This window comes from Aulonocara sp. 'chitande type north' Nkhata Bay, linkage group LG4, assembly GCF_057382095.1.
Source record: "Aulonocara sp. 'chitande type north' Nkhata Bay isolate Kocher_YH1m ecotype deep benthic linkage group LG4, A_spYH_male_GT1.1, whole genome shotgun sequence".
Classification (NCBI taxonomy): Eukaryota; Metazoa; Chordata; class Actinopteri; order Cichliformes; family Cichlidae; genus Aulonocara; species Aulonocara sp. 'chitande type north' Nkhata Bay.
The window spans coordinates 26,652,559-26,676,991 of NC_141347.1; the positions used below are offsets into that span (position 1 = coordinate 26,652,559).

Consider the following 24,433-nt stretch of genomic DNA (forward strand, 5'->3'; position numbering starts at 1 on the left):
AGCAACACAAGAGCCAACAAACTTAAACACACACATACTGCATATATATAAACACTACAGTCATGTAAGAGTTTGCTCTGTAATCATGTTTCAGCTGTTTACAGTGATACTCACTTGTAAATGGTTTCTAAATGGATGAGATCAAAATAATTAGGAAAACACATTATTGCTGCTTTGCTCTGTGGATTTATGTGTTCAGTCACATGATGAGGTTTGAAGGTATTACAGTTCACTCCTGATCAGCTACATAGAGTGGGAAAAATCTGTCACCATGTGCTTGCCACTATGGATGTGTGAAGTCGAGAGTCTTTAAAATAGAGAGGACACTTTTAGTCAAGAAGGCTTTTCCACATACATTGCAGCAGCAATCATCCACCATTTGGAAATTTAACTCAGTACCAAAAAGATCTGTATCACTGTGCATGTATTACATACAAATAAGTATCCCCTTGTAGCCAAATAGAGTGGGAGAGAGCCTTTAGTTTCACCACAAATTAACACATATGAAAGGAAGGTTTCAAGCTAGGCTAATGTAAAATTTAAAGAACACAAGTGAAAATATTCCTCTTGTATGTATGTGATGAAAAAAGACAAAGTATGAGCCACGATGATTATAATTGATTAAGTGAAAACTGTTTTTAGGTGCCCCTGCAATAGATTGGTAACCTGTCCAGGGTGTATCCTGTCACTCCCTCTTTCAAGTACAAAGATCAGCACTAAAATACATTTTCTGGTAGAAGAATTAATTAACATTGGGAATAATTAAGGAATTCCTTATGTAAGTAAGATCCTAGAAAAGGTTTGGTATTAACAATACACTTACAGGCCTAAAACAGAATAGAAAAACAGTGAGGAAAGCAATTAACCAAGACTAAAATAATAATTGTAATAGTAATAGCAATAATAATACTTATAATGATAGTAACAAGTATGTAATATATGTAATGTTATGTAATGTAATGTTAACACTAGACTGTTTATAAATTCACATAAATTCTTTGACACAAAACAAAAAAGAAGGATTTTCTGTTTTATATGACAGATTCCAGGAACAACATCTAAGATCTCTGTTAAGAAGAGAGCAGTCCTAGGAACAGCTAAGAGACCCTCAAGCTCCCAGGCCTCTGGTAGAGGACATGATCTTGAAGGACTGACCGCCAGCAGGGGTGAGAGGGGATTTTTGTTGTTGTTGTTGTTGTTTTTTTTACTATTAACAGCCTATTATGACAGAATAACTCCCAGTCAGTGTCCCAATGTGACCAAAACTGAGAACGCCTTCTCTTCAAACATAATTTAAATACTGAAAATATGGTGCAAAAGTTGGCTTAACTTTCTAAAAGAAAATGTCTGACTATTAACAAAATAGTAATTATTTGTTATTTTAAGACATTTTAAAAACAACACTGAAATGTTTCGAATCACATGGTCCACTTTAATCATTTTCACATTGGAATGACAAATGTGGAAAGACAAAAGAGCATTGATGAGTAAGCAGAACAGACACTGTACAAAAAAAAAAGCAAAAGAATTAAATGCTCAAAGTGTGTAAGTAAGTTGTTGTGAAACAAAACAACAGCATAGACCATTCATCAGCTCCTTCAAGTTTGAAGTCTTACTTTAGCGCAGTCAATCTTAAAAAGATTTCTTTTCTGGCTGAAGTGAGGTTAAGGCCAAACTGAACATAAACTCTAGTAGTACTACTAAACAAAGTATACCACAGAAATACAGTGGCTCACGTGGAAATTGAATTACATGGTGAATTACTTGTGCACCATTTAACTCTAGAATAAATGATTAAAGTAAATGATTGTCAGTTTAACACGAAACATAGTGAATGTTTAATTTACCTTTAAAAAGAAAAACAAACTGACAGGGTATAATGGGAACTCAAGATATTGCCTAATATGACCAATATTAGATGAGTTATGAGCAACTATGTACATTTTCCATACTAAATTTACACAGAAGAAATTAACTATTAATTTGCCTTGTAGTGTGCTGTATTAAATACATATTCTGATTATTTGATTTTTTTTTTTTACCTAGTATTTCATTAGCAAACACTTACAATTTGACTTACTATTGTTATACTATTTGGCTTCAGTAACAGTTCTCATCTTACAACCATATTATTATTTCACTCCTTGATATTTGTTTTTTTAATCTCATCCTACTATGGTATAATAACTTCACATCAGCTTCCTGTCATGGTGATCAGAGGAACGCCCAGAGCGCTGGTGTCGTACCTCAAGGTGTTTGCTCTGGACACGTTCAAAATGCTGGAGCAGCTCACTGTAATCCACCTGAGCGTGAGAGGCACGTCTGGAAGCCACGTGCTGTTTAGAGTCCATATACTTGGATTCATCTACAGTCCTCATGAGCTCTGGATTGGGAACACAACTCAAGCGGTGGGAGAGCAGTTGAAAGGCCTGGCTCTGAGGCAGCAGCATCAGCAGACCGTACAGTGCCTTTATCAGGTATGGGTTGTTCTCCACATCGAGGAGCTGCAGACGCAAGTATGTAAAAATGGGGCTTTCTATAAGCTGTACAAGCTTGTCGACCTCCATCAGGAAGTCAACTGTAACCTCGAGATTTCCAAACTTTTGGATCAAATCATAGGCATGCTTGTAGTTCTGCGTGAGGAAACAAAGTGAGACAGTCGCCACAGGGTTGTGGCACCAGGAACGATACAGGCAGCAAAACAAAGCACAGCTCTCCTGAGTGCGCAGGTCTTTCAGCTGGTTGCGCAACTCAAAGAGCTCAGCTGAGGTGAGCAGGATAGTGTTGAGTGTCTGAACCATGGTGGATGCAAATTTAAGGTCCTCCTCCTTCAACAGGATGTCAGCCATGGAGTGGAAGATGTTCTCTGCATGAAGCAACAGACACAACTGTCTGATGATGAAAGCTCCTCTGTTCTCCAAAAGCTTTCTCTCCAGACTGAAACGCTTGAGCAGGTTGATCATGAACTTGTAAAAATAAGAGTTCATACTGGGAGTGGAGGGGGATGAGTCCACCCCCTTGGATCCTGTGCTGGACTGCTGTGCAGGCTTCACACTCTCTGGTACCTTGAGCACCACTTTATTGTCAGCGTTGTCACAGGACAAATTTTGGTCTGTTTGGCCAGCAGGGGATGATGCTATCTCAGCTAAGACCTCCAGATCTTTCAGTATGACCTCATCGGACTCATCGGACAGAGTTTTCAGGAGCATGGGAAAGAGACTGTCTGTGTGGCGGAACATTTTGCGTGGTGTCTTGATGTAGAGGTGATAAAGCCATTTAAGCACAGCTATGCGGGTCATCATGCCAGTGGAGGAGTCATGAAGGTGGCGGTCCAACACCTGAACAATGCCATCCAGGTCCAGAGTTACCTGAGGCCTATCAGCACTTGCTGGAGTGAAGAAACTGATATTGCTGAAACTAACAGACTCCTGGGATGCATTCAGCATATCATTGCTGTCTGTCTCTGTTTTGGGCTTGTCATTTTCCTTAGATGGTGACCCTGTGCTTTCACGCCTTTCCTCCTCCTCTTCCTCATCATCCTCAGGAGTGACCAGTTTCATTAGACTGTAATTACAAGCACTAGCAGCTTCTTTAGTATTCTTCTTTCTGTCATCATAGGAAAGGCAAGGCAGCACTGCAGTCAGGATGCCAGAAGAGTACGGAAGCATCACTCTGCCCGCAAGCTGGATGAACTCCCTCATCCATGTCATAGCTGTCAGCTGGATCAGATCATTTGTTAATTTGGTCTCATCTGCAGCCTGGCAGTGGATAACCAATATGTTGGCCATCTCAGCAAACTTCACAGTAGAGGGAATCTTCTTAATCTCCTTTAGAAACTCTCCAAGCACCACCTCGCAGGTCTTTCTAATCTCTTTGCTATTGTCCCCCATGATCTGGAAGAGCCCATCCAAGATCTCAGGGAGATAGTCTAACAGGTGGATGTCTGGCACAGACTCCAGAACATGAATCCAAGAAATTATAAACTGCCTGGCATACTGATTGTTGGAGTAGATTCTTTCTCTCAACAGTGGAACAAATGCCACTAAGTCAAAACTGTTGCTTTCGGTGACAATGTCTTTCAGTAGTCTATCAAGGAGTTCAGATCCGCTTTTTACATTTGGGTCAGGATCTGCTGCAAGTTTGCTGAGACCATCAAAAAGCAGGTTGAAGTGGGGCAGCACAGCTCCCCTAGCCACTTTGACTATGTTATAGAGGGCCTCACAGGCGTAGTAGCGCAAGCGGCTGTCTGAGTCATTGAAACACGTGAGTACAGGCTCAATGAGCTCCTTCAGATACAGACCCGACTCTTTTCCGAGGGCGATGGAGCAAGCTGCCAGTCCAATGAGACCCCCTTTCCGGCTGTGCGGGTGTTGAGAGAGGGCAAACTCCGAGGCTAAAATCTGGATCACATGTCTGATTTGAGTGGCGTTGTTCTGAGCCACAAACTCCCGCACCAGCTTCTCGATCTCTAGAGCTGCGACTTTCCTCTTTTCGTACAGTTTATCATTCAGAGCCCTGACGATGTTGGGCGTCAACGGCGAAAAGTCTTTCTCCGTGTTCATTTTCGCAGCTGCGTTGGTCCCGGATGCGGTCTGCTCAAATCTGCGTCGATATGCGAGGAAACGTATTGCATTTAATTAATTTGATGAAGAGACAGTCAGCTGCTTCTGCTTTCATTTGCTAAACCAGGAAGCTTTCTAATACAACGCAGCTGACCGGTTACATCCACCGGAAATACGTCACAGTTGCAACATTTATTTGGGTCCCGCTTTGTGTGTATCGTTACCTCAGATTAGCTTGATTAGTTACGTGTTCAGCCAATGAGCGTTTTCGTTTTCTTTGCTAGCTAACGACATCGCACGTTGGATTTTAAGCATACTTTCTCTGAGCTGTTTGTGTCGTAGCCACAATCAGCAGCCATGGCGAGCCGCCGCTCTTTTCACTCGCAGCTCTCGTCCATCATGGAGACGATGGCCAGGTCTGCTTTGAGCCAGGTCTGCAAACTTGTGGACGAAGACTCGGCTGAGCTGCGGCAGGAGCTGTCTCGGCTCCTGTTTGCAAATTCAGCCCTGGCAGAGAAAGTAAACAGCCTGGAGTGCAAGCTGACTATAGTGAGAAGCGACGCCCCTAGTTTGTGCAAAAGTTATCGCAGTGTGGGTGTGCAAACTATGTGCTTCAGAGACGAGGATGCTGCTGGTAGCTGAATTTATTCGCAAAAGCAAATCTGATTTCGTGATCGCCATCACTTTTGTATTTCGTTGTGTGTTTATTTCATACTTTTATTGTTTGACCTTTCTTTAGTGCCTGGGCCTCCCACCATAGAGGGAATCTTTGGGAAAGATTGGTGCATGAATCTATGGAAAGACAGAGACCCGTACAGTCTGCAGAGATACACAGACTCACCACAGTCCCCTGATAAGGTGAGAACAAGTTAGACTCGGGTATGACGTATTTGCTGTCTTTATGCCTATGAGCAATTTATAACAGAGTTTCCAGACAGGCAACATATATAAATGGTTTAATATAGAATACTGATTACCAGGGTACACACATTCTGCTTGTGCACATTGAAAAGCAGACCTTATTTTAAATGTGTTTAATAATAAAATGTAAACAAAGTAATGCTAAACAATTCATTTGGAATAATATGGCGTATTTATGATATTAAAAAATCTAAACACGTGCACATCTTCCACAGCATCTTTTTGTTTTGGTTTTATATCAAAATTTGCTGCTGATCATTTCATCATTAGTTACAACTGACAAAGCGTTACTGTTACAAACATATTGCTGTATTAAACTACAATTTAGGATCGGATGTTTTCTGTTTTGTAGTCTGTGACAGCACTATCTGACCAAATAACTGTGACTGAGATCAAAGAGGAAGACTACGAGGGGGATGCTGTCAGTCGCTGCCAGCAAGAAACGCTCAGCACAGAAGGTAAGTGAGGGAAGAAGAACTTAGCCAGGGGAATATACCCTGCAGATGTAGCAGCTTTAGTAGCTTTTTCAGTGTTTGAATTTTTGCTTTTGTGCAGCAGAACATGAAGACAGCGTGGCTGAGGAATCAGAGCAACTTTCTGTTGGTTACACGTTCGATGGCAGCACTTGCAGTCTGTCTTTTGATCAAGATGGGGAACAGGTTGTATCGGTGGGTGGTATTGAAGAACCATCTGTGCAGGTGGTATCCATCAATGATACAGAAGAAGCTTTCAGCACTCATATCATTCCAATCGAAGAGGATGACAACGATGATGATGATGTTCAGTTTGTTCAGGAAAGTCAGCAGGAGCCAGCAGTGAACACTACTGAAGTTGGGCCCAGCCATGAGGAGCAGCAAACAATGCCAGTAGACAGTACAGAAAAAGACTCTGCTGTGGATAAAGAGTCTCACGATGACTTTAATGTGCGTAACACAGAAACTTCCAGAAATCAAAACAGAGAGAGATTTACTTGTCAAATATGTAACAGGACATTCTTTCACAAGGGCACTCTAACACACCACATGAAGTCACACAAGTCAAACTTTTGCAGCATCTGTAAGCAACACTTCCCACACAGGAACAAGTTAAACTCACACAGCTGCCTGCCTCCAGTGCCATCTCACAGAATCAGTAAGTCGTGCGAGTTGTGCGGGAAGAGCTTTGCCAACCCATCAGCTCTGAGGATTCACTACGTTGTCCACACAGGTGAGAAACCCCACAGGTGCAGCTTATGTGGGAAAGGGTTTACCCAGAAAGGCAATCTGAAGTGTCATCTGCGCATCCATACGGGCGAGAGACCGTTCCGCTGTGTTAAATGTGGGAAAACCTTCACGCAGAAGGTGAACCTCAACCATCATTTAATGGCACATAGAAATCGAGAGGTTGTAGGCGAGAGGCCCATACCTAGGAGACACGTGAAGAACATGATAGCAGCAGTCAGTCAGTAACAAACTGAAGTAACTTATCAACTTTGACGCCTCTTCTACGGTTTTAAAACTTTAGCAAAAGGATAGTTAATGTTACGTCTGTAATAAATTGTAGTCTGTAGTGTTGTGCTTAAAAACTCTTGTATGGAAGAAAAATATTTTAGTAGTTTGGTGTTTTGACTTTACAAATAAAATGCAAATGTTTACATTATGATATAATTTCTTACATTTTCTACTTTTTAAAATTGCTTTTTTTGTTCAAAACTCACAAATTTGTCAGTTTTAGTTACAAGGTTTATAACGATGAACGTGCATGTGAGTACAAAGGGGAGGAGTTTCAGGAACAGATTTTTCTTTGGTAAATATAATTCACTGAGCTGGGTCAGCGTAGACTGTTCAGGGCAATTATTACAGGAACATTTGTTGTAAATCTCCGTTTGGACATTAAGACAGTTCAACACAATATAAATATTTATTTCAAACAGTAACACTACTTAATCTTGAAACTTTTTGGAATTCATTCAAATATTATATGACAAACACAAGCATTTTTTTTTTAAATATCAATAACAATTTTTTCAAAGAAACAATGTATGTTGCCTAAACATAAGTCTAGGCATATGTGGAATATAAAACATGACACAAACTGATTTAATCTACTTCTATTTTGATGTGAAGAGGTAGTTTGAAGGTTTATGCTACACATGTGCAAATCATGGAGAACCTGCCTAAAGTAATTATTTTGCCACCAGCTTGGGCAAGCCTTTTGTGGTCTGAAACATGAGGTATTTAAACATGTTACACGTGCATGGATGAGAAGCCAGCAAAGCTTTTTTTGTTTTTGTTTTTTCATCATGAATCAGAAGTTCTCTCTCATTTTTGATCACTTCCTTGTTAAGCGTGATGTGAAATGTCTTGGGGACTCCAACCTGTCAAACTGAATCCCATCAGTCTAATGGCTCATTTAAAAAAGGACACATTTTCCATACTGTTGTTGGCTGTTGCTGAATTTGCATTTGTAACAAAGCTAAAAGCGTGCCAAAGAATGAGCAGTAATGATAACCACATGGGCATTAAAGTTGGTTTTGTAATAGAACAAGTATTTCAAATCTTCATAATGTTTTTAAACCACGTTGAGGGTTATATGGACATGTTGGCAGATGATGAGCAACTGTGGGTGATACTGAGAGCACTTCTGTCAAAAGCTTCTGGTTTGACCGACAAATTAAAACACTGGTGGTGATTTAAACCATACTTGTACGCATAACATTTCCCACAATCCACACAGCTATAAGGCTTTACACCCGTGTGTGTCCGGATATGTATATTCAAAGAGCTTTTCTGAGAAAAACTTTTTCCACAGTCTGGACAGCTGTACGGCTTTTCACCCGAGTGCACACGTTGGTGCAGTTTCAGGTACGTCTTCTGTGCAAACCTCTTTCCGCACACTGGGCAGCTGAAGGGCTTCTCGCCCGAGTGTCGCCTAATGTGGACTTTCAGGCTGCTTAAATAGTTGAATATTTTTCCACAAAATAAACACTCAAACTGTTTGGTTGGCTTCACCGGTTTTTCCTGAAGGTTGAGTTCTTTGGTTGCGTTCATGTGAATACTGTTCGTATAGTCTGAGTATTCTGTGGCAACTGAAGGAGGATTTGTGTTGTTAATCAGAGCGCCCATCGCCGCATCGTCTATTAATTTGTCCATAATTGTCGGCTGTGCGCGTTGCTGTATTTCACTGTCAGTCGTCATAGAGAAGTTGTTCAATTCCCCCGAGTGAAGTTGGAGATCATCAACAGATCTTTGAAGCATGCTGTCCTCTTCAAACATCCCAACAACTGTTAAAAAGAGAGCCACTGTAAACCAGTACACACACAGGACGGGATTATGACTTGTGTTTGGTGTCTTTTTAATATGCACTTACTTTTTCTGTTGTCTGTGAGCCTCCTCTGCTGTCCAATGGGATAATCATCAAACATCTCCTCCTTGACAAAAATCAGATCAGGTTCTCTTTCCATCATATTGATTGCCTACCAACAAGAAATGACAAGTAGCTATGAACACAGCAATCATTCAGCTAGTTTGCTGCTTGTTACAAATACAAAACTTAAACCCAGACTCCAACTGATTCACCAACCGCAGCTCCCATGCTGGTTGTAGCGGCAGTCTCCACTGGTTCTCTTCTTTGAGAGGGCAGCTTCTCTTCTCTCCACAGGTCCATGCACCAGTCCTTCCCAAAAACTCCATCAATGGCTGGAGCAGGTTGGTGCTGTTCTGGAAGAAGAGAAACATGCAACATTGGGACTTGCTAGAGAATGATGATCACCAGTATGCAGAGTAGAATCTCAGAAGAGATTATATGCAATAAAGCTATTCGGTCCACTGTAATTCTAGCCCCATACTATAAATATCATGCAGGATGTGGAAGCCCCCTGGTATGTACCAGTCTGCACCGATTTCTTACCTGCAGGGTGCCGATCCCGGCGACTGACGCTGTTGTTGACGTGTTCGGGGTACGTCTGTGCCTCCCTCGCTGCTCTCAGCTGGACCTCCAAAGAGTAGCACCTCTTCTTCAGCGCCTCGTTCTCCGTCTTGTGCAAGGATATCTCGGTGTGAAGGACGGAGGAGCACTCATCAGCCAGGTTGCCTATTTCAACCAGAGCCGCCTTTGTTAGCTTATCCAGAATAACGGCCAGCTGCGTCCTAAAACTGCGGTTTGTGGTGTCGCACATCATTTCGTCAGCGAGGCTCAGTATTTGGAAATATTGAAACGATTCTCAGCGTAGGAACGCAGCTCCTTTAATCAAATGTGAAATGTACAGCTGTGCCGCAAGGAATTGTGGGAACACGCTTTCTTCGCCCCCACCCCCAAGCTGCTGAAGACAACACAGTGGAAAATTCAACGCAGCATTAGAATATGTTTTCTGCCTGCACAGATGTTTTATCTCCCTATTATAACAATATATGTGGAAATAAAGACATCTCTTTAAAATCACACCTTATTGCCAACCTCTCCACCACACTGTCCGTGCAATTCACAGCCCTGCGATGGCAAGGAACCACTGTGAATTCACATACAACGAGCAAAGTATAACAAATAAATGTATCTTTTTATTTTATTCTCACAGCGTCTGTACTTATTTAGAATATACACAGTAATGTTGAGCGCCCTCTCTCGGTCACTGTTAAAATCTGCAACACAACTTTGTTGCCAGCATGATAAGTATCGGTGTGACTTTTAGCAAAATGAGTGTCACTATGAAGAACATTCATTCATTCATTTTGTGATTGTTAGTTAATAGTAGAAACTGGCATGATAATAGTTTCATTGATATGGCTTTTTAAATCACTCTATTAGAATCACTTCCCTCTAGTGGTAACAATGAAGCACTTTAAAATCCTTAATTCAGATTTTTTTAAGATTAAGAATATTTTCTGTTTAATTATGATTGTTTTGTGAATGGGTGATATAGATGGCATAGTGGTCCACTGGATAGCAATGTTTCCTAACAGCAAGAAGGACTTAGATGAAGATCCACTAACCTTCTTACTCTGAGTCAACATTGCTAACCATTTTTTCACCGCATATAGTTATTATATAGCGTACACACAGCATATATCTGTATAGCTAATTTAATTAACTAATATAAACATAACATTAAGCCCACAATCTCAGATGGGTATGGACAAGTCACAAATTTCTGTTGTGGGTCTGAACCATCTCAAGTAATGCCAGCCCAAGGAAAATGCTGTCAAATGCTTTACTTGTGTTTCCCTGACTTAAAAATGTAAATATGCAACTGTGTAACTTAGAGTAATTTTTTTTAAACCACACACACACACACACACACACACACACACACACACACAGTAAATGCATCCAAAATATTAAACCATTTGAAAAGCAAGCATCAAAAACTCAATTCTGGAACAAATATAACTTTATTTTCCAGAACAAAAATACAGATGTTACATATGATTGATGTCTTAAGAGGTTCCATTTACAAATGTCCCACTAAACATTGGTGCACTGGAGTCACTACCATATACATTTGAAGTAGGATCAAGGTGTACTGCAAGGTGTTTTTTCAGATTGCAGTTCTTTGTAAAGCCTTTGCCACATTTGATACAAACAAAGGGTTTTTCTCCAGTGTGTGTACGCTGATGCATATCGAGTGTGCATTTCTGAATAAAACCCTTTCCACAAACAGGACAACGATACGGCTTCTCCCCAGTGTGCGTACGCTGATGTGTATACAGGTGTCCTTTTTGTGCGTATCGCTTTCCGCATAGTGTGCATCTGAACGGCTTCTCCCCAGTATGGCTTCTCTGGTGTATTTCAAGCTGACTGAAGCATCTGAAGCTCTTGCCACACTGCAAGCAGCCAAACCTCTTAGTGGTTGAGTTCCTCAAGTTATGAAGCTTCATATTTCTGAGCACACTTAAGCTTTGGGAGGTTATATTTTGAGCCAAGCTTTTCCCAACTTCTAGGGTTGTGTCGGCAGGTGTAAGCTGTGGGTTCCAGTGCGTTTCCCTCCTCACTGTTTCACTGAAAGATGGCAGGGAGCTTAGAGGCACAAAGCTATCAGTAAACAGTGGCTGCTGGTGGTCTGCAATGTGTTTGGGACGCTGCATCACATTTGGAGCCTTCTGGGCGTCTGTGACTGTTTCTCTTCCTGTTGAAAGTAGACGTACAAGTTAAAATTCAGATTTTCTTTTTGTAGAAATGACCTTGATGATAGAAGGTTATGACAATTTTGTACAACTATGATGAGCAGAAAAGTCAAATCCAGCATGGTTACTGAAAGTCCTCGTGAATTTCACATACAGCTGTGCAATCCGACATAATAAGCAAATTTATAGTCACTGTTTTCAGCTGTCCTGTCTTGTTGAGTGTTTCCATTGTCCACCTCACATGGCTCCTCTTTCACCACTACCAGTTCTGGGTGCTCTTTGGGTTGGTTTGGAAGCTGATAAGACAGGGGGGGGGGGGGGGGGGGGGGAAGGGCATTGATTATAAATATCAGCCACAGAGTAATCAGCTATGATAACAAGAAATAAATGGCTGGTTATTGCAGACTTACTTCTGTTGCAGCATACTCTTCACCTTGATGCAAACTGCCAGTCTCAGAAGAAAAACTTTCCCACGGGATTTCACTAGGATGAAAAACACTGAGATTAAACACACCAAGCAAGAAGAACACAGCAAACAGCTACGTTCCATAATATACACACAAAGCAACATACCTACCTTTTAATTTCAAGTCTTGTCCTTTCAGTCTCCAGTACTCCGTTTTCTAAACCGTCCCTTCCAACTAAGCTCACTTCTGTCGCATCCTGCCTGCCCCCCTGTGCCATATAAAGCAGCTTCTCCATCAGCTGTAGTTTCTCTGTAAGCGAGGCAATTTCGTTGCGCCCGCGAGTTATCTCGATCTTGAGCATCTTTGACTCGATTTCGACCAGTTTGCTTATTTCCATTACAGCTGTTTTGGATAACGCATCCATGATGGAGACGAGCTGCGTCTGGAAAGAGAAGACTGTCGACATGATTTCTGTTTGTTTTGTTTTGGCTTTCCTGTCACGGTCCAGTAGTATCACGCGAACGACCTGACGCTGTCACGGGGGTCTTAATGGCCACAGCAAAAATGTTGTTGAAATGTAATGCAGGAGAAAAGCTGCATGTGCATGCCTTCGAGGTGCGCGTGAGTGTCGCTCCAAAACTCGAGTGGGGCTGAAGTGGGTTCAGTGTTTCCATCTGTCGGCTGGGAGGAAACATCGCAATTACAAACAAAACTTTAAAATTAGCGCTAATGTTGACAAAGAGTCCTGTTTTGACATCAGGGATGATTGTTGATTTGTAAAAGTTACCACAGCTTCCGGGGCGATTTGCTCATTGCAACCTACGTTTACTTTTTAACGCCTTTGACGTCGTGGTTGTTGTTCAGGACTACGCTAACCAGAATGCAGCACGTTATCAATCGGAATGTGATTGGTGGGTGAAAACTCGCTTCAGGAAGCAGTGTGGTGAATTACATTTGCCCATTTGCCAACTGAAAATCCTCACGATAATCTGCCTCAGAGATTCCAACTACAAGGTAAATGAATGTCACTATGAGGGAACTTGTAGAGGTAAAGGTTGCCCTGCGAGGCTGGTTGGTTTAAGATGCGATGCTTTGTTGCTCTTGCGTTAATGGCTTTCTTTTTCTTTTCTTTTTTTGAGTGGTCTAATCACAAGACAAGCCAATTAAGTTTGCTCAAAGTAGTGCAAAAATAACAGCTTCACAACAGTGTAAAATTAAAAATAAATTAAATTAAACGACTGAGTAAATCACATTTACAGAGATAGCATGATGGCTTGCAAAACTGTTTGGTAACTGACTTCCTTATATGTTGTTCACTTTTCTTCTTTCTTACTTTGTCAGTCCTTCTCACAGAGTGTAGTCATGGCTGGAAGGAGAGTCCTGGTCTTCCCCTCATCAGCAGAGCTCGGTCCAGTCCTGGCCCAGCTGGTGACTTCACGGGCTGAGAAGGCCATCGGCTCTCATGGCAGGTTCACTCTGGGACTCTCTGGAGGAAGCCTTGTGTCCATGCTTAGCAAAGAGCTGCTTGCCCTGTCAGAGCTGGACTGCAGCAAGTGGTTGGTCGGTTTCTGCGACGAGCGCCTGGTTTCCTTTGACGATCCAGAGAGCACCTACGGGCTGTACAAGGTTTCTTTGAATTGGTGTTTGTGTTAACATAAATGTATGTTGCTCTGTTACAGTTGGATGAACTGCAGACCTTTTCATCTTGTTGCAGAGTCAGTTATTTTCCAAGATCAACATCCCCGAAAGTGGGATCTTGACGATCGACTGTTCTCTGCCAGTGAACGAGTGCGCTGAGGATTACACGCGTAAACTGAAAGAGGTACACAGCAATCACAGGCTTTTAGATTTTAGTGTCTGCAGAATGTTTACATCATTATTTTCGCTGTTAAAACACACAGGTCTTCCCAGATGATGACTTCCCTGTGTTTGACCTATTGCTGTTGGGAATGGGGCCTGATGGACACACCTGTTCTCTTTTCCCAGACCACCCTCTTCTGGAGGTGAGGGCTCTTATTCTAATGAACAATTGTCTTCTACAATAGATCTATGTTGAATTATTATGAAAAAGAATGAGTGCAGATACAAAATTACAGCTTTTTTAAGAAAGGAATTATTTATAGTTAATTCAAAACATGTGTTTTATTTTGTAACACAATATGTCATCGTGATCCTAAAAACAATGTTTCGTGCTCTTAAAATGCATTTTGGGCGTTCTTCTAAATATTATCTCTCCGTTATTTTGTATAAAAGGCATATCAAGCACATTTGACTGAACTCTGGCACAGCATTTGTGGAAGAATGCCTGAGTTTGCTTTTGGATGTGGTTTCCTAATTAGCTACTCTAAGAAAACAATGTCTTCTCCCTGCAGTTTTCCAGTCACTCTCTCGACAATGCATGGATAATCACTGGGTTTTATGACAGCACAGTTTGGATTTTATGGTCTTCATAGTTATCCTTGTGAGAAGTCTGAAAAAGATCTGTCTCATGTTACATTATCCAGTTTCCCAGACATGTATTAAGCTTCGTGTTCAGCTCCAGTGGAGAAAAAAAAAAGCTTTTTAGCTTAATCCATGTCTGAGAAACTGAGCCTTCATATTTGCTAGTTTAAAATTATACGCTTTTGGTTCTCATATTGTCACTTTTGGTGCAATGATTAGTTATTGCCTTTGGGTGCACCCCATATTCAGGAAACCAAGAAGATTGTGGCTCCTATCAGCGACTCTCCCAAACCACCGCCACAGCGTGTAACTATGACTTTCCCAGCGGTGAACTCTGCACGTTGTGTGGCTTTTATATCAACAGGAGGAAGCAAAGCACCCGTTTTGAAGGTAACACTTAGGGGCGTCTGCTGAACATACACATCTCAAATTCTGAATCTTAACACCCTACTATTTCCATAACGCAATAAATAAACTTTGACAGTGATGAGACAAAAATGAGACGCACCAAGAAACAAGGGTAATTTGGTTAGGCCATGTGACTCAATATTTATAGTTGAAAGGAGGACTGGGGCCAGAAGAAACACTGATGGGACTAAATAAGCCAGAGATGTGACTTTGAGCAGAAATCATTGCATTTATTCATTTATTATATTTTTATACAGTAATCTAAAACTAGATGTGAAAACTAGATTTTTCAAAACATCTGAAACAACTTTTGCAAACTTTAAAACTAACAAATTAAATAAAAATATAGAGGCAAGTTTTTAGTATTTGTTTAGTAAAAATGTAATTACAACTTGTTGACGAGGCTCTGATTATCATGTTTATTGAGACTCTGGATGTTTTCAAACAGTTGTGTGTTTTTGTTGACAAACACCCAACAATATACAATCCATAAAATAATAATTTAAAAAGTTAACTTTAAACTAATAAAAACTAAACTAAAATATTTTCAAAGAATAAAAAATGAACAGAAATAGAAAAAATCTGAAAATTAACTGAAACTTAATTTAAAAACAAAGTCAAAATGGAAAAAAAAAAACTAATTAGAAAACGCTAAACTGTAATAACCTCATGCTTTATAGTTTTGTGTTTGTGCTATTGTAGCACATTAATTTCTCTCTTTTTATTTGCAGGAAGTGTTGGAGGATGGAGAAGCTTCACCGTTTCCAGCAGCACGAGTTGTCCCAACTAAGGGCGAGCTGTTCTGGCTTGTTGATGAACCAGCAGCTGCCTCTTTAACTATCCAGGTAGAGAGGCCAGGCTCAGGAGCCAAGCTGTAGATCTGCCTGACTAATACATGCAAGGAGCTCAATGAAGAGTCTGGAAAATAGTGCAGTTCATTCCTCAATCAGTGAAATGTTTGTTTGCGTGCGCACGTCTGTGTGTGTGTGTGTGTGTGTGTTTGGGGGGGAGGGGGGGTGACGACTGTGGGGTAGTGTCACGGTACCTTTATTAAACTTTAAGCTCTGCTTCGTGTTTTTTTTTTTTTTTGCTCATGATTCATGTGTGTAACAGTGCATGTTCAGACACTAGAAACTCCATTCAGTTGTTCAGCAGTATATTCAACTGTGGTGTGGTGAACATTGCAACATTGCAATGGGTATACAGAATATAATTTTGATTAAAAGACACACAGGTTAACTTGTGTATTTAAAAATATCTTTTTCTTCTTTTCCTTTTTTAAAGAAAAATCCATTCATTCGAATTGGGCATTTGCCCTCGGTGTTTCCTGTGCTGCAGGGCCTGTATTAGTCCACCCCCTTTACCATCCAAACAGATCCCACCCCTTTAGAGATTAACCTCGCACTGCTTTTACATCAAGGACTGTAGCACAGACTTTCCCTATCTGTGATGACGGCAGAAAGTCAAGAGATATTTCTCTATAGCCCCCGACGAGCCACAGTCCACTTATAAATTATCATTATTCTATTCCATAATTTGCTATCGCGATGCCCAGGCTCGCTGGCCTCAACGACGCCCTGCTCCTCCTGCTCCTGTCCTGCTGCAGTCCTGTCCGGGGATATTTTGCGGAGGAGCGCTGGAACCCCGAATCTTCACTCCTCGCACCCCGGGTTCTTCTTGCCCTCATTTGCAGAAACTCCGAGCACTCATTGCCGTATTTCCTGGGTACTATTGAGCGCCTCAACTACCCGAAGGACCGTATGGCACTGTGGTAAGTTGTTACTGGGTAATGTTAGATGTTGCAGACTGTTAGGCAGCAAAAAGTGAAAGTAATTCTTGTTTTTGCCACAGGTTTCTTACAGAAAAATAAGTACCGAAGGATACTTTTCTGATTGATTAGATCGATTAGCAGGAAAGGGAAAGAAAAGGGGTGGACCCGCAGAGATTGTCGGGGGTAACAAAATGGCTTTGGAAATAAGCGAAGTGTTGCGCAGAGATCATTCCGTCTTTGAAAAAACAGCAAAAGAAAATGTGAAAAACTCAAGCATAATACAAGAACGAACAAATGCATGAGTACAAACCAAGGATATAAAAAGAAATAGGCAATATTTTGCAGTCAGGGTAGGGGACAAAAGTGAGCACATCTGCTCATCAGGACAGTTGTGCGTCGTATTGATCTGTATACGTGGATGGGAGTGAACGACCGCATTGACCACGAGGGGAGCTGTGTGTTGTGTGTGATCTAAGATACAAGCTCTGACACAGTGCTCCACAAGCATACCGATGCCTGATACATTAACAATAAACGCAAAACAAGTGTCTGCCATGTGCAACTGAGTTTGGATTAGCACCATGAAAATTACCTGACCCATGTAGTCTGTTAGTAAGAGGCACCTTCCGTCGCGAAATGTTACATCTCAGGAGAAAGAAGGCAAGTGAGGTCAAACCAGGACATTATAGCTATCAAATCCCATCACCTCAGGGTTCAAAGTTTCACGTTTTTCTTTTAATTTATAACATATCTTCATCTTTAAGCTTATTCCAGTCTTCATGTACCAAAGCCTACATCTTCTCCACTTCCTGACTGGAAGTTAAACAGAGATATGCATCTGGCAAGACAAGTCCCTGTTTGTGAAGTGTTTTTCTGACATTATTATGTGTTAAATAAATCACCTAATAACGACATTCTAGACAATTTATTGATTACATTACAATGAAGTGCTAAGTAAGAAAAGACGTTATGGTGCAGTTTGATTATTAAGCTTCTCCTAGGTAAAGGCCAACCTTAGATAATGACTCTCCGTGATAAATGATTATGGAGGCTTAAACTCAGTTCTCTCTTGATGGTTCATTAAACATGTTTATGTAGACCACATTTTAGACCTAACATCTTTGCACCCTCTCCAGAAAGTATGACTTCCCAAGCTCCTTAGTCATCTGTCAGTCAAGTAAGTGAAGGAAAGCTATTTTCACCCTATACTTAATCAACATGCTTGAACAGCCCACCTGCACTTGTATCCTCAAGCAGTTTGAATGACTACCTGGTGGGCTCGGACAGGCGTGGTCTTCATTCGCTATCTTGATGAGCAAGTTTCACCTTGTGCAGGAGTAAGAGTGTCTTAAATTCCTTTTTTTGTTTGGTAGTTTGTAAAGTCTTGTGTAAATATGTTGGCGGTAAGGACAGTGTTGTTTGACACACATTAAATTACATCTGGAAAAACCAAACAACTGTGTGATCTTATAAACACTATACACTGCACACATTTTGCAGCTGTAATTGAAATCTTTGGCGTCTTATGCCAGCATTCCTACACCGCTACAGAAATAATAGCTGATGTGGAAGTGGCACACCGCTCCTAAATGTATGTTTACAATGAAAAAGTGACATAGGTCTAAACAGTGTTCTTTAATAAGCACTTATTTTATCTGAGCACAAAAGGGAAATGGGAAAGACCGACAGCTGGAGTGACTGAAAAGTGTTTTAGCAAGGAGCTGCAGTGGGGAATTTCCATGGAAATCTGTTCTAGTGTAAACCCAGGGCCAGAATACAAGCACAGCTGGCTGTAGAGCAGGTGTCTGGGGACAGCAAATCATGTTGGCCTACATGGCCAAGAAATGAATCCTGCGGGTATTGGGTTATTCTGGAGTATCATTTCTAGGCTTTTCATCCTCGTGTAGAATTAGATCAAACATGCAGGCAGTCTAACTTGGGTTCATTTGCCTCACGCATAGCCTAAGTCACTTTAAACAATTTCCTTCTCTGTCTGTTGCAAACAGAGGTTTCACTTCTGTAAAGTAGTTTCCGTACTGTTATCGTTTTTTCACATTTCCTTTATACATAACTTGTCGATGCTGACCTAAAGTTTTTTGTTTTGTTTTTTTATGGGGGATGTTTTTATTGCTGTGTGTTTTTCTGAAGCTGGTGTCCTTTACACTTGTGTCACTTCCTGCAGCTTGTACATAATGCATTTACAAAAAGTGAACACAGGGCTATTGTTATTTGAACCTTGGGTTTGTCTTTCACTCATGCCTCAACTAGAACTCAGTTTGGCACCGCTGCCTACAGTCAACCACTGTTACAAATTTCTTCTCGTTGTTACAGTTTTCCTCCTTTTACCTAGGTTCTTGATGAATGCACTTAATTCTGATAATTTACATTTTTTTCTGCATTGACAGGGTAGCAACTGATCATAATGAGGACAACACCACAGCCATTCTGCATGACTGGCTTGTAAAAGTACAGAAGCTCTACCATTATGTAGAGTGGAGGCCAAAAGAGGAGCCCAGGTTTGTTATTTTAAAGATGGAATTGTATAATGCTCAAATAGCTCACAGGAAATTGAGTCAGACATCACATGAAATGAGTTTAATTAATACTGAAATATTTTGTGTAGAAATTATGAAGATGAGGAAGGTCCAAAAGACTGGACAGATCCTCGTTATGAGCATGTTATGAAGCTTCGGCAAGCAGCGCTGGAGTCTGCTCGTGAGATGTGGGCAGACTATTTTATGGTAGGTAAATAAAACTACTCTTTACAGTTACAAAAGGAAGCAGAATTACACTCAAAATGTTGATTATAAACACTGGGCCTCACTATTTTTAACATTCAGTAATAAAAGCCAAAGAAAAAGTACAGAATTGGGACCAAAATGCCACCACAACTAATTTAAGAGGGAGACAGACTGTTAAAACTTTTCCCAGTTATGTTCTGTTTCTTATGGTTAAAGTTCATCTTTCAGTCTAGTTCATCTGGACACTTAAATCTTAAATGCACATTTCTATTTGTATTCACCAGCCTGGCCCACATTGTCTTGTTTCAGCAGGGTATAATTTTGAAGTGAAGTCTATCCAAAATTGCAATAATTTCGTGCTTTTAATCTTACATCTAAACTTTCTCTCTAAAAAACAGAATTGTAGTATATATACTGCTGGTCAGAGATCACTCAGTTTTAGTTACCCCATTTATCCTTTGGGAGCTGTTCAGCGTTTCTTCTCAAGAGTTTTGTGTACAGTGTGTTATTCATACACTAGCTGTTTTTCTTATGCTCCTTGTGCAGCTGGCAGATTGTGACAACCTCCTCACCAATTCAAATGTGCTCCGGGGGCTGATGAAACAGAACAAGACTATCATCGCGCCGATGCTTGACTCTCGTGCAGCCTACTCAAATTTTTGGTGTGGAATGACTTCCCAGGTACTGTCATGATCACTGAGAAAACCCCTTTGTGTATGTCAGAAAGTTTCAATAATCTCTGTAATAAACAGCCTAACAACTCTCATCCTCCAGGGTTATTATAAGAGGACACCTGCCTACATACCTCTTAGGAAGCAGATACGAAAGGGCTGTTTTGCCGTTCCTATGGTACACTCCACGTTCCTAATAGACCTCAGGAAAGAGGCCTCCAGGCAGCTAGCCTTTCACCCACCACACCCAGAATACAGCTGGGCATTTGATGACATTATTGTGTTTGCTTACTCTGCTAAGATGGCAGGTAATTTGATATTATCCAACTTAAAGTCTACTTATTTTTATCATAAATAATGTAGCTTCAGATTAAGTTTTCCTATTCTGTGTTCGCTACAGAGGTTCAAATGTTTGTATGTAACAAGGAGACCTATGGATACTTCCCTGTGCCACTACGTTCCCACAATACTTTGCAAGATGAAGTGGACAGTTTCTTACACACTGTGTTAGAAGTTAATGGTGAGTGGCTGAGAGCTTTACTTTTGCAACCCCCTCACTCTTAACCACTGGCTTATTTAAGTCTTAATTCTACTCTCTTCTGCTTCATCTAATGGTAACTTTCAGAATGAGTTTCTAAATATCATTTATACCATTTCTGCATCCATCTTCCCTCTGACTGTGTAGTGCGAAATGCCCCAGTGATGCCATCCAAATACATAAGTGTTCCTAGAAAACAACCTGACAAAATGGGCTTTGATGAGGTAAGAAGTGATGTGAAGATGGAATCTGCAAAAATGGCCGACTTTCTGTTTCTGCGCTGAAATTCTCTGCCTGCTGTTGAAATCTATAATTACACTGATTGGTTCCACTGTTTACCTTTGTGTAGGTGTTCATGATAAACTTGCAGAGGCGGACTGACCGCAGAGAACGTATGCTGAGGGCACTGCATGAGCAGGAGATTGCTTGTAAAGTTGTTAATGCCGTGGATGGAAAGTAAGTGATGCTTTCCACTTATATACTAATTAGTAACTACCACTGACTGGCCCATCTTTATTGTCATTTTGTCACATTTCTACTTCTCTCTATTTCAGAGCAATGAATGTCAGTGAAATTCATGCTTTGGGTATCCATATGCTTCCTGGATACAGTGACCCTTATCATGGTCGTCCACTAACAAAGGGAGAGCTGGGATGCTTTCTTTCCCACTATAACATCTGGAAAGAGGTAAACCCCTGAAGCCAAGAATTTGAATATTTCCAAACCAGACGGATGTGTGACTTAAAGATTTCTCTGGCCTTAGATTGTGGAACGAAGTCTCCACACATCTTTAGTGATCGAAGATGACCTGCGCTTTGAGGTGTTCTTCAAACGTCGCTTGATGAACTTAATGAGTGAGGTGGACCGTGAAGGTCTGGATTGGGATCTCATGTATGTTTTTACTTCCTTCATAATATTTTTTGTCATTCCCACAGAGTTTACAAATTCTTATCAACTTGTCTTTCTGTGTTTTGTTGTTTTTTTCTTCTTTTAGTTATATTGGTCGAAAGAGAATGCAAGTGGCTCACCCGGAGAAAGCAGTGCCAAATATACACAACTTGGTGGAGGCAGACTATTCATATTGGACACTAGGATATATGATATCATTACAGGGTGCCCAGAAGCTTTTAAAAGCAGAACCATTAAAGAGGATTTTGCCAGTGGATGAGTTTCTTCCTCTCATGTACAATAAACACCCTGTGTAAGTGTTAACACCAGCAAACACAAGACCACACACACACATAATATATCATGCATTTCAAAGGTTTATAGGTAGTCTTAAGAGTGCAAAAGTTCAACATTTCAGATTTATCTTAAAATGTATTCAGTTTGTATTTCCTCAACGGTCAAAAGTCTCTCAACTTATTCCATTATCAGTGCTGGCTCCTAGATTTGAACCCTGACACAGTTATATTTTGTACATCTGGGCACAATCTGAATTCAATTTATGACACAGAGACTTGAGTCACCCATTAGAGATATTTTAAGGAACAGTCATAGAAGTAAAATACACCAGATCTCATCTGATGAGAACTAAAACTGAATCTGTGTTAAGACATAAAAAAATACTAAGAAAACTAACACTAAACACTAGAAACAACATTTCTAAAGAGTTTTTCAGTGCACTGTGTTTCTATTCAGGAGTCTTATCTTTCTTTCTTGACCTTTCCTACTCTCCAGATCTGATTATATGGAACAGTTTGAAACCAGGGACCTGCTGGCATTTTCCGCAGAGCCTCTCCTTGTGTATCCAACTCACTATACCGGTGACCCAGGATACGTCAGTGACACTGAGACCTCCACTGTGTGGGACAATGAAAAAATCCGCACAGACTGGGACAGAGCACGCTCAGGAAAAAGTCATGAGCAGGCTGAGATCAGCACAGAGGCACAGAACTCAGATGTGCTCCAGTCTCCTTTGGACAGTACAGCACGGGATGAGCTATGAGAGGAAGTCACTAAGAGCCTTGGAAAAATAAAAAAAGGTCCATAAAACGCACCACATTAGTTTTGTAATCATGTTTAACCTTTGATCACTTTGATTTTGCATCAGATCAGATGTGGTATCAAAGAATATAGAGAAGTTTAAATTATCAGAAGTGAAAAGTTAAAAAGGGATCATGCATGTCATGTTTTCTGCTGTCGTCAGCTTGTGGTTTTTACTTTATAAAGGCACTAGACTTGCCATTTGGAATGGCATTTGCAGTTCCCACCTACTCTCTGTCATACAGAAATAATGTATACTGGTAAAGAACAAAACTGGACTGCTGCATTTCAGTGGTGCTAATTTGAGATTAGACTGCGTTTTGTAGCCTTGAGAAATTAATGAATTTGGCTGCAACAACAAATCTGCACCACAGAGCAAAATAAAGACGTCTTAAATCAACCTATGCAAAACCTATGAACTTTTGGCATTTTGAATCGTTTTGTTTGTTTTTGTTCAATTTTATAACAGTGCTTTTTTAAAAAAAAATTTTAGTTGGTCATTGGACGGTACAATAGAACCCTGTAGCAAATTTCTATCAAAGTGACAAAATTCAGAACCAAGTAATTTAATTTACAGAAATACTGAGGCAGATTTACCACCAGTAAATGTTGCTGTTTTGTTTAAATTTTTGTTTTGTTTTGTCCTGTTTTTTGTTTGGTTGGTTGGTTTTTTTACTCTTGTAGTTCCACCAACCACCTCTTCATACAAATAGACGTGAGACAAGCCACCAAACACACTGGTGTTTCAACTTGCCCACATCCAAATGCACATCAGCCACTTTATTACCTCTCTCCCACAGATGCGGTGCTGGTACCCGTGCAAGTTCTGCCTTAGTTTTTGGGGTTTTTTAGAAAGAGCTCACATTTATGTAGCAGACTTTGAAGTATTTTCCATGTCCATAAAGTTATGGCGCAGTGACGCACCACTGTGGGCTGCATCTATAAATTACCTGTGAAATTTTTGTGGTTGCCCTTCTTTTTGCCAATGATTGTTCTGATTTTGGGCCCATTAGTTTTGTGGCGTTGTGAATGCATTTGTCCTTTTTGGCAGAAATTCTATCAAACAGGTTCTGGATTAAGCACCAGCGCTGCATCGGTGGAAAAGAGCTGTATTGCTGTTCCATCTCAGATCAGTTCAGTGTGAATGTTGAGCATTTTGATTGTGGTAGACTTTATGAATTGTCATTACATAAGATAAGTGTAGATCATCATATTTCTCACAGTATATTTATTGTGTCATGGTTTCCCTCATCACATACACAGATCTCTGATGAAGCCAGTTTCTGTTGAGTCCTGATGGGAGTTATTCACTCACGAAGTGTGCACAAAAATGTTAGTGGTGCTTGTACCGACAAAAAATAAAATGTTTTCTTTTTAACAGGTTCGACTTCTGTCATTATATGCTTACTGTTCTGTTGGAGTAACCATTTTTTTAGTTAATGTTGACTGTCCAAATACAAATTATGACGTCTGTATATTGTGACTAATGGAAAATTGTCTGTTACTGTGTAGCCTCTGGCACAGTAACATTTTACTGTGAAGTCATTCACACATTGTAGACTGTGACCTGAATGCAGATTTTGCCTTCACCATTTCATTCATCATTGTCACTGGAAAACACAGAGTACCCAAGCTGCTGATTACAAGTAGAATTGAACTTTTTAGCTGATTATTCTCGGCATGTCACGCAACCGACTTTCTCATTGAGGTTTTTATCACACCTGCAGATGGCTGAATAAGGTAGCTTACATGACAGTGAAATAATGTTTCTTAAATAACTTATTATATATATTAACAACTGTGTTTAGTATATACTAATTTTTAACCAAGTTGGTTTTAACCAAGATATGTTTTCTGAAGTGTAATTGTTACATTACAGTGGTACATG

At 40.5% G+C, this 24,433-nt stretch overlaps 6 protein-coding genes across 7 annotated transcripts; 3 read left to right on the forward strand and 3 right to left on the reverse strand.

The window, feature by feature from the left end:
* Positions 1–1,418: 1,418 nt before the first annotated feature.
* On the reverse strand, positions 1,419–4,851 carry vac14 (vac14 homolog (S. cerevisiae)). The gene has a single exon (XM_086289487.1). The coding sequence runs from the start codon at positions 4,560–4,562 to the stop codon at positions 2,190–2,192; it is 2,373 nt and encodes a 790-aa protein (XP_086145613.1). The 5' UTR covers positions 4,563–4,851; the 3' UTR covers positions 1,419–2,189.
* Positions 4,295–7,118, forward strand: LOC147332769 (uncharacterized). Of its 2 annotated transcripts, none has more exons than XM_086289489.1 (4): positions 4,295–5,196; positions 5,302–5,420; positions 5,836–5,941; positions 6,039–7,118. In XM_086289489.1, exons 1-4 carry the CDS (start codon positions 4,920–4,922, stop codon positions 6,929–6,931), a joined length of 1,395 nt encoding a protein of 464 aa, XP_086145615.1. In that variant the 5' UTR covers positions 4,295–4,919; the 3' UTR covers positions 6,932–7,118. The 2 variants fall into 2 exon arrangements, with proteins under 2 accessions (XP_086145615.1, XP_086145616.1); XM_086289490.1 differs by having other exon boundaries at positions 4,300–5,196; positions 6,042–7,118.
* Positions 6,144–9,739, reverse strand: LOC147332770 (uncharacterized). Its single transcript, XM_086289491.1, has 4 exons — positions 9,372–9,739; positions 9,045–9,181; positions 8,832–8,937; positions 6,144–8,745 (listed from the first exon to the last, which is right to left on the reverse strand). The coding sequence occupies exons 1-4, from the start codon at positions 9,640–9,642 to the stop codon at positions 8,051–8,053; spliced, it is 1,209 nt and encodes a 402-aa protein (XP_086145617.1). The 5' UTR covers positions 9,643–9,739; the 3' UTR covers positions 6,144–8,050.
* Positions 9,740–10,837: 1,098 nt separating this feature from the next.
* LOC147332771 (uncharacterized) lies at positions 10,838–12,835 on the reverse strand. The gene is made up of 4 exons (XM_086289492.1): positions 12,159–12,835; positions 11,992–12,064; positions 11,775–11,877; positions 10,838–11,583 (listed from the first exon to the last, which is right to left on the reverse strand). Exons 1-4 carry the CDS (start codon positions 12,452–12,454, stop codon positions 10,895–10,897), a joined length of 1,161 nt encoding a protein of 386 aa, XP_086145618.1. The 5' UTR covers positions 12,455–12,835; the 3' UTR covers positions 10,838–10,894.
* A 19-nt stretch (positions 12,836–12,854) lies between these two features.
* pgls (6-phosphogluconolactonase) lies at positions 12,855–16,095 on the forward strand. The gene is made up of 6 exons (XM_086289493.1): positions 12,855–13,002; positions 13,330–13,614; positions 13,703–13,810; positions 13,890–13,991; positions 14,680–14,820; positions 15,570–16,095. The coding sequence occupies exons 2-6, from the start codon at positions 13,351–13,353 to the stop codon at positions 15,714–15,716; spliced, it is 762 nt and encodes a 253-aa protein (XP_086145619.1). The 5' UTR covers positions 12,855–13,002; positions 13,330–13,350; the 3' UTR covers positions 15,717–16,095.
* Positions 16,096–16,221: 126 nt separating this feature from the next.
* Positions 16,222–23,893, forward strand: colgalt1a (collagen beta(1-O)galactosyltransferase 1a). Its single transcript, XM_086289488.1, has 12 exons — positions 16,222–16,609; positions 19,015–19,125; positions 19,233–19,350; positions 19,897–20,031; positions 20,125–20,329; positions 20,422–20,541; positions 20,707–20,783; positions 20,909–21,015; positions 21,114–21,246; positions 21,323–21,450; positions 21,554–21,760; positions 22,240–23,893. The coding sequence occupies exons 1-12, from the start codon at positions 16,386–16,388 to the stop codon at positions 22,505–22,507; spliced, it is 1,833 nt and encodes a 610-aa protein (XP_086145614.1). The 5' UTR covers positions 16,222–16,385; the 3' UTR covers positions 22,508–23,893.
* The last annotated feature ends 540 nt before the right edge of the window (positions 23,894–24,433 follow it).

Excerpts from the sequence above, each read along its gene's own strand:
- vac14 (XM_086289487.1), bottom strand. The coding sequence starts at position 4,562 with ATGAACACGGAGAAAGACTTTTCGCCGTTGACGCCCAACATCGTCAGG.
- LOC147332769 (XM_086289489.1), top strand. The coding sequence starts at position 4,920 with ATGGCGAGCCGCCGCTCTTTTCACTCGCAGCTCTCGTCCATCATGGAG. Across the intron at positions 5,197-5,301 it reads CAGAGACGAGGATGCTGCTG|TGCCTGGGCCTCCCACCATA; the intron begins GTAGCTGAATTT and ends ACCTTTCTTTAG. Across the intron at positions 5,942-6,038 it reads AGAAACGCTCAGCACAGAAG|CAGAACATGAAGACAGCGTG; the intron begins GTAAGTGAGGGA and ends GCTTTTGTGCAG.
- LOC147332770 (XM_086289491.1), bottom strand. The coding sequence starts at position 9,642 with ATGATGTGCGACACCACAAACCGCAGTTTTAGGACGCAGCTGGCCGTT. Across the intron at positions 9,182-9,371 it reads CCGGGATCGGCACCCTGCAG|AACAGCACCAACCTGCTCCA; the intron begins GTAAGAAATCGG and ends CTCTTCTTCCAG. Across the intron at positions 8,746-8,831 it reads GCTCACAGACAACAGAAAAA|TTGTTGGGATGTTTGAAGAG; the intron begins GTAAGTGCATAT and ends TCTTTTTAACAG.
- LOC147332771 (XM_086289492.1), bottom strand. The coding sequence starts at position 12,454 with ATGTCGACAGTCTTCTCTTTCCAGACGCAGCTCGTCTCCATCATGGAT. Across the intron at positions 12,065-12,158 it reads ACAAGACTTGAAATTAAAAG|TGAAATCCCGTGGGAAAGTT; the intron begins GTAGGTATGTTG and ends TTTTCATCCTAG. Across the intron at positions 11,584-11,774 it reads AGACAGGACAGCTGAAAACA|GAAGAGAAACAGTCACAGAC; the intron begins GTGACTATAAAT and ends TACTTTCAACAG.
- pgls (XM_086289493.1), top strand. The coding sequence starts at position 13,351 with ATGGCTGGAAGGAGAGTCCTGGTCTTCCCCTCATCAGCAGAGCTCGGT. Across the intron at positions 13,811-13,889 it reads ACACGCGTAAACTGAAAGAG|GTCTTCCCAGATGATGACTT; the intron begins GTACACAGCAAT and ends TAAAACACACAG. Across the intron at positions 14,821-15,569 it reads GCAAAGCACCCGTTTTGAAG|GAAGTGTTGGAGGATGGAGA; the intron begins GTAACACTTAGG and ends TTTTATTTGCAG.
- colgalt1a (XM_086289488.1), top strand. The coding sequence starts at position 16,386 with ATGCCCAGGCTCGCTGGCCTCAACGACGCCCTGCTCCTCCTGCTCCTG. Across the intron at positions 16,610-19,014 it reads AAGGACCGTATGGCACTGTG|GGTAGCAACTGATCATAATG; the intron begins GTAAGTTGTTAC and ends CTGCATTGACAG. Across the intron at positions 21,247-21,322 it reads ACTATAACATCTGGAAAGAG|ATTGTGGAACGAAGTCTCCA; the intron begins GTAAACCCCTGA and ends CTCTGGCCTTAG.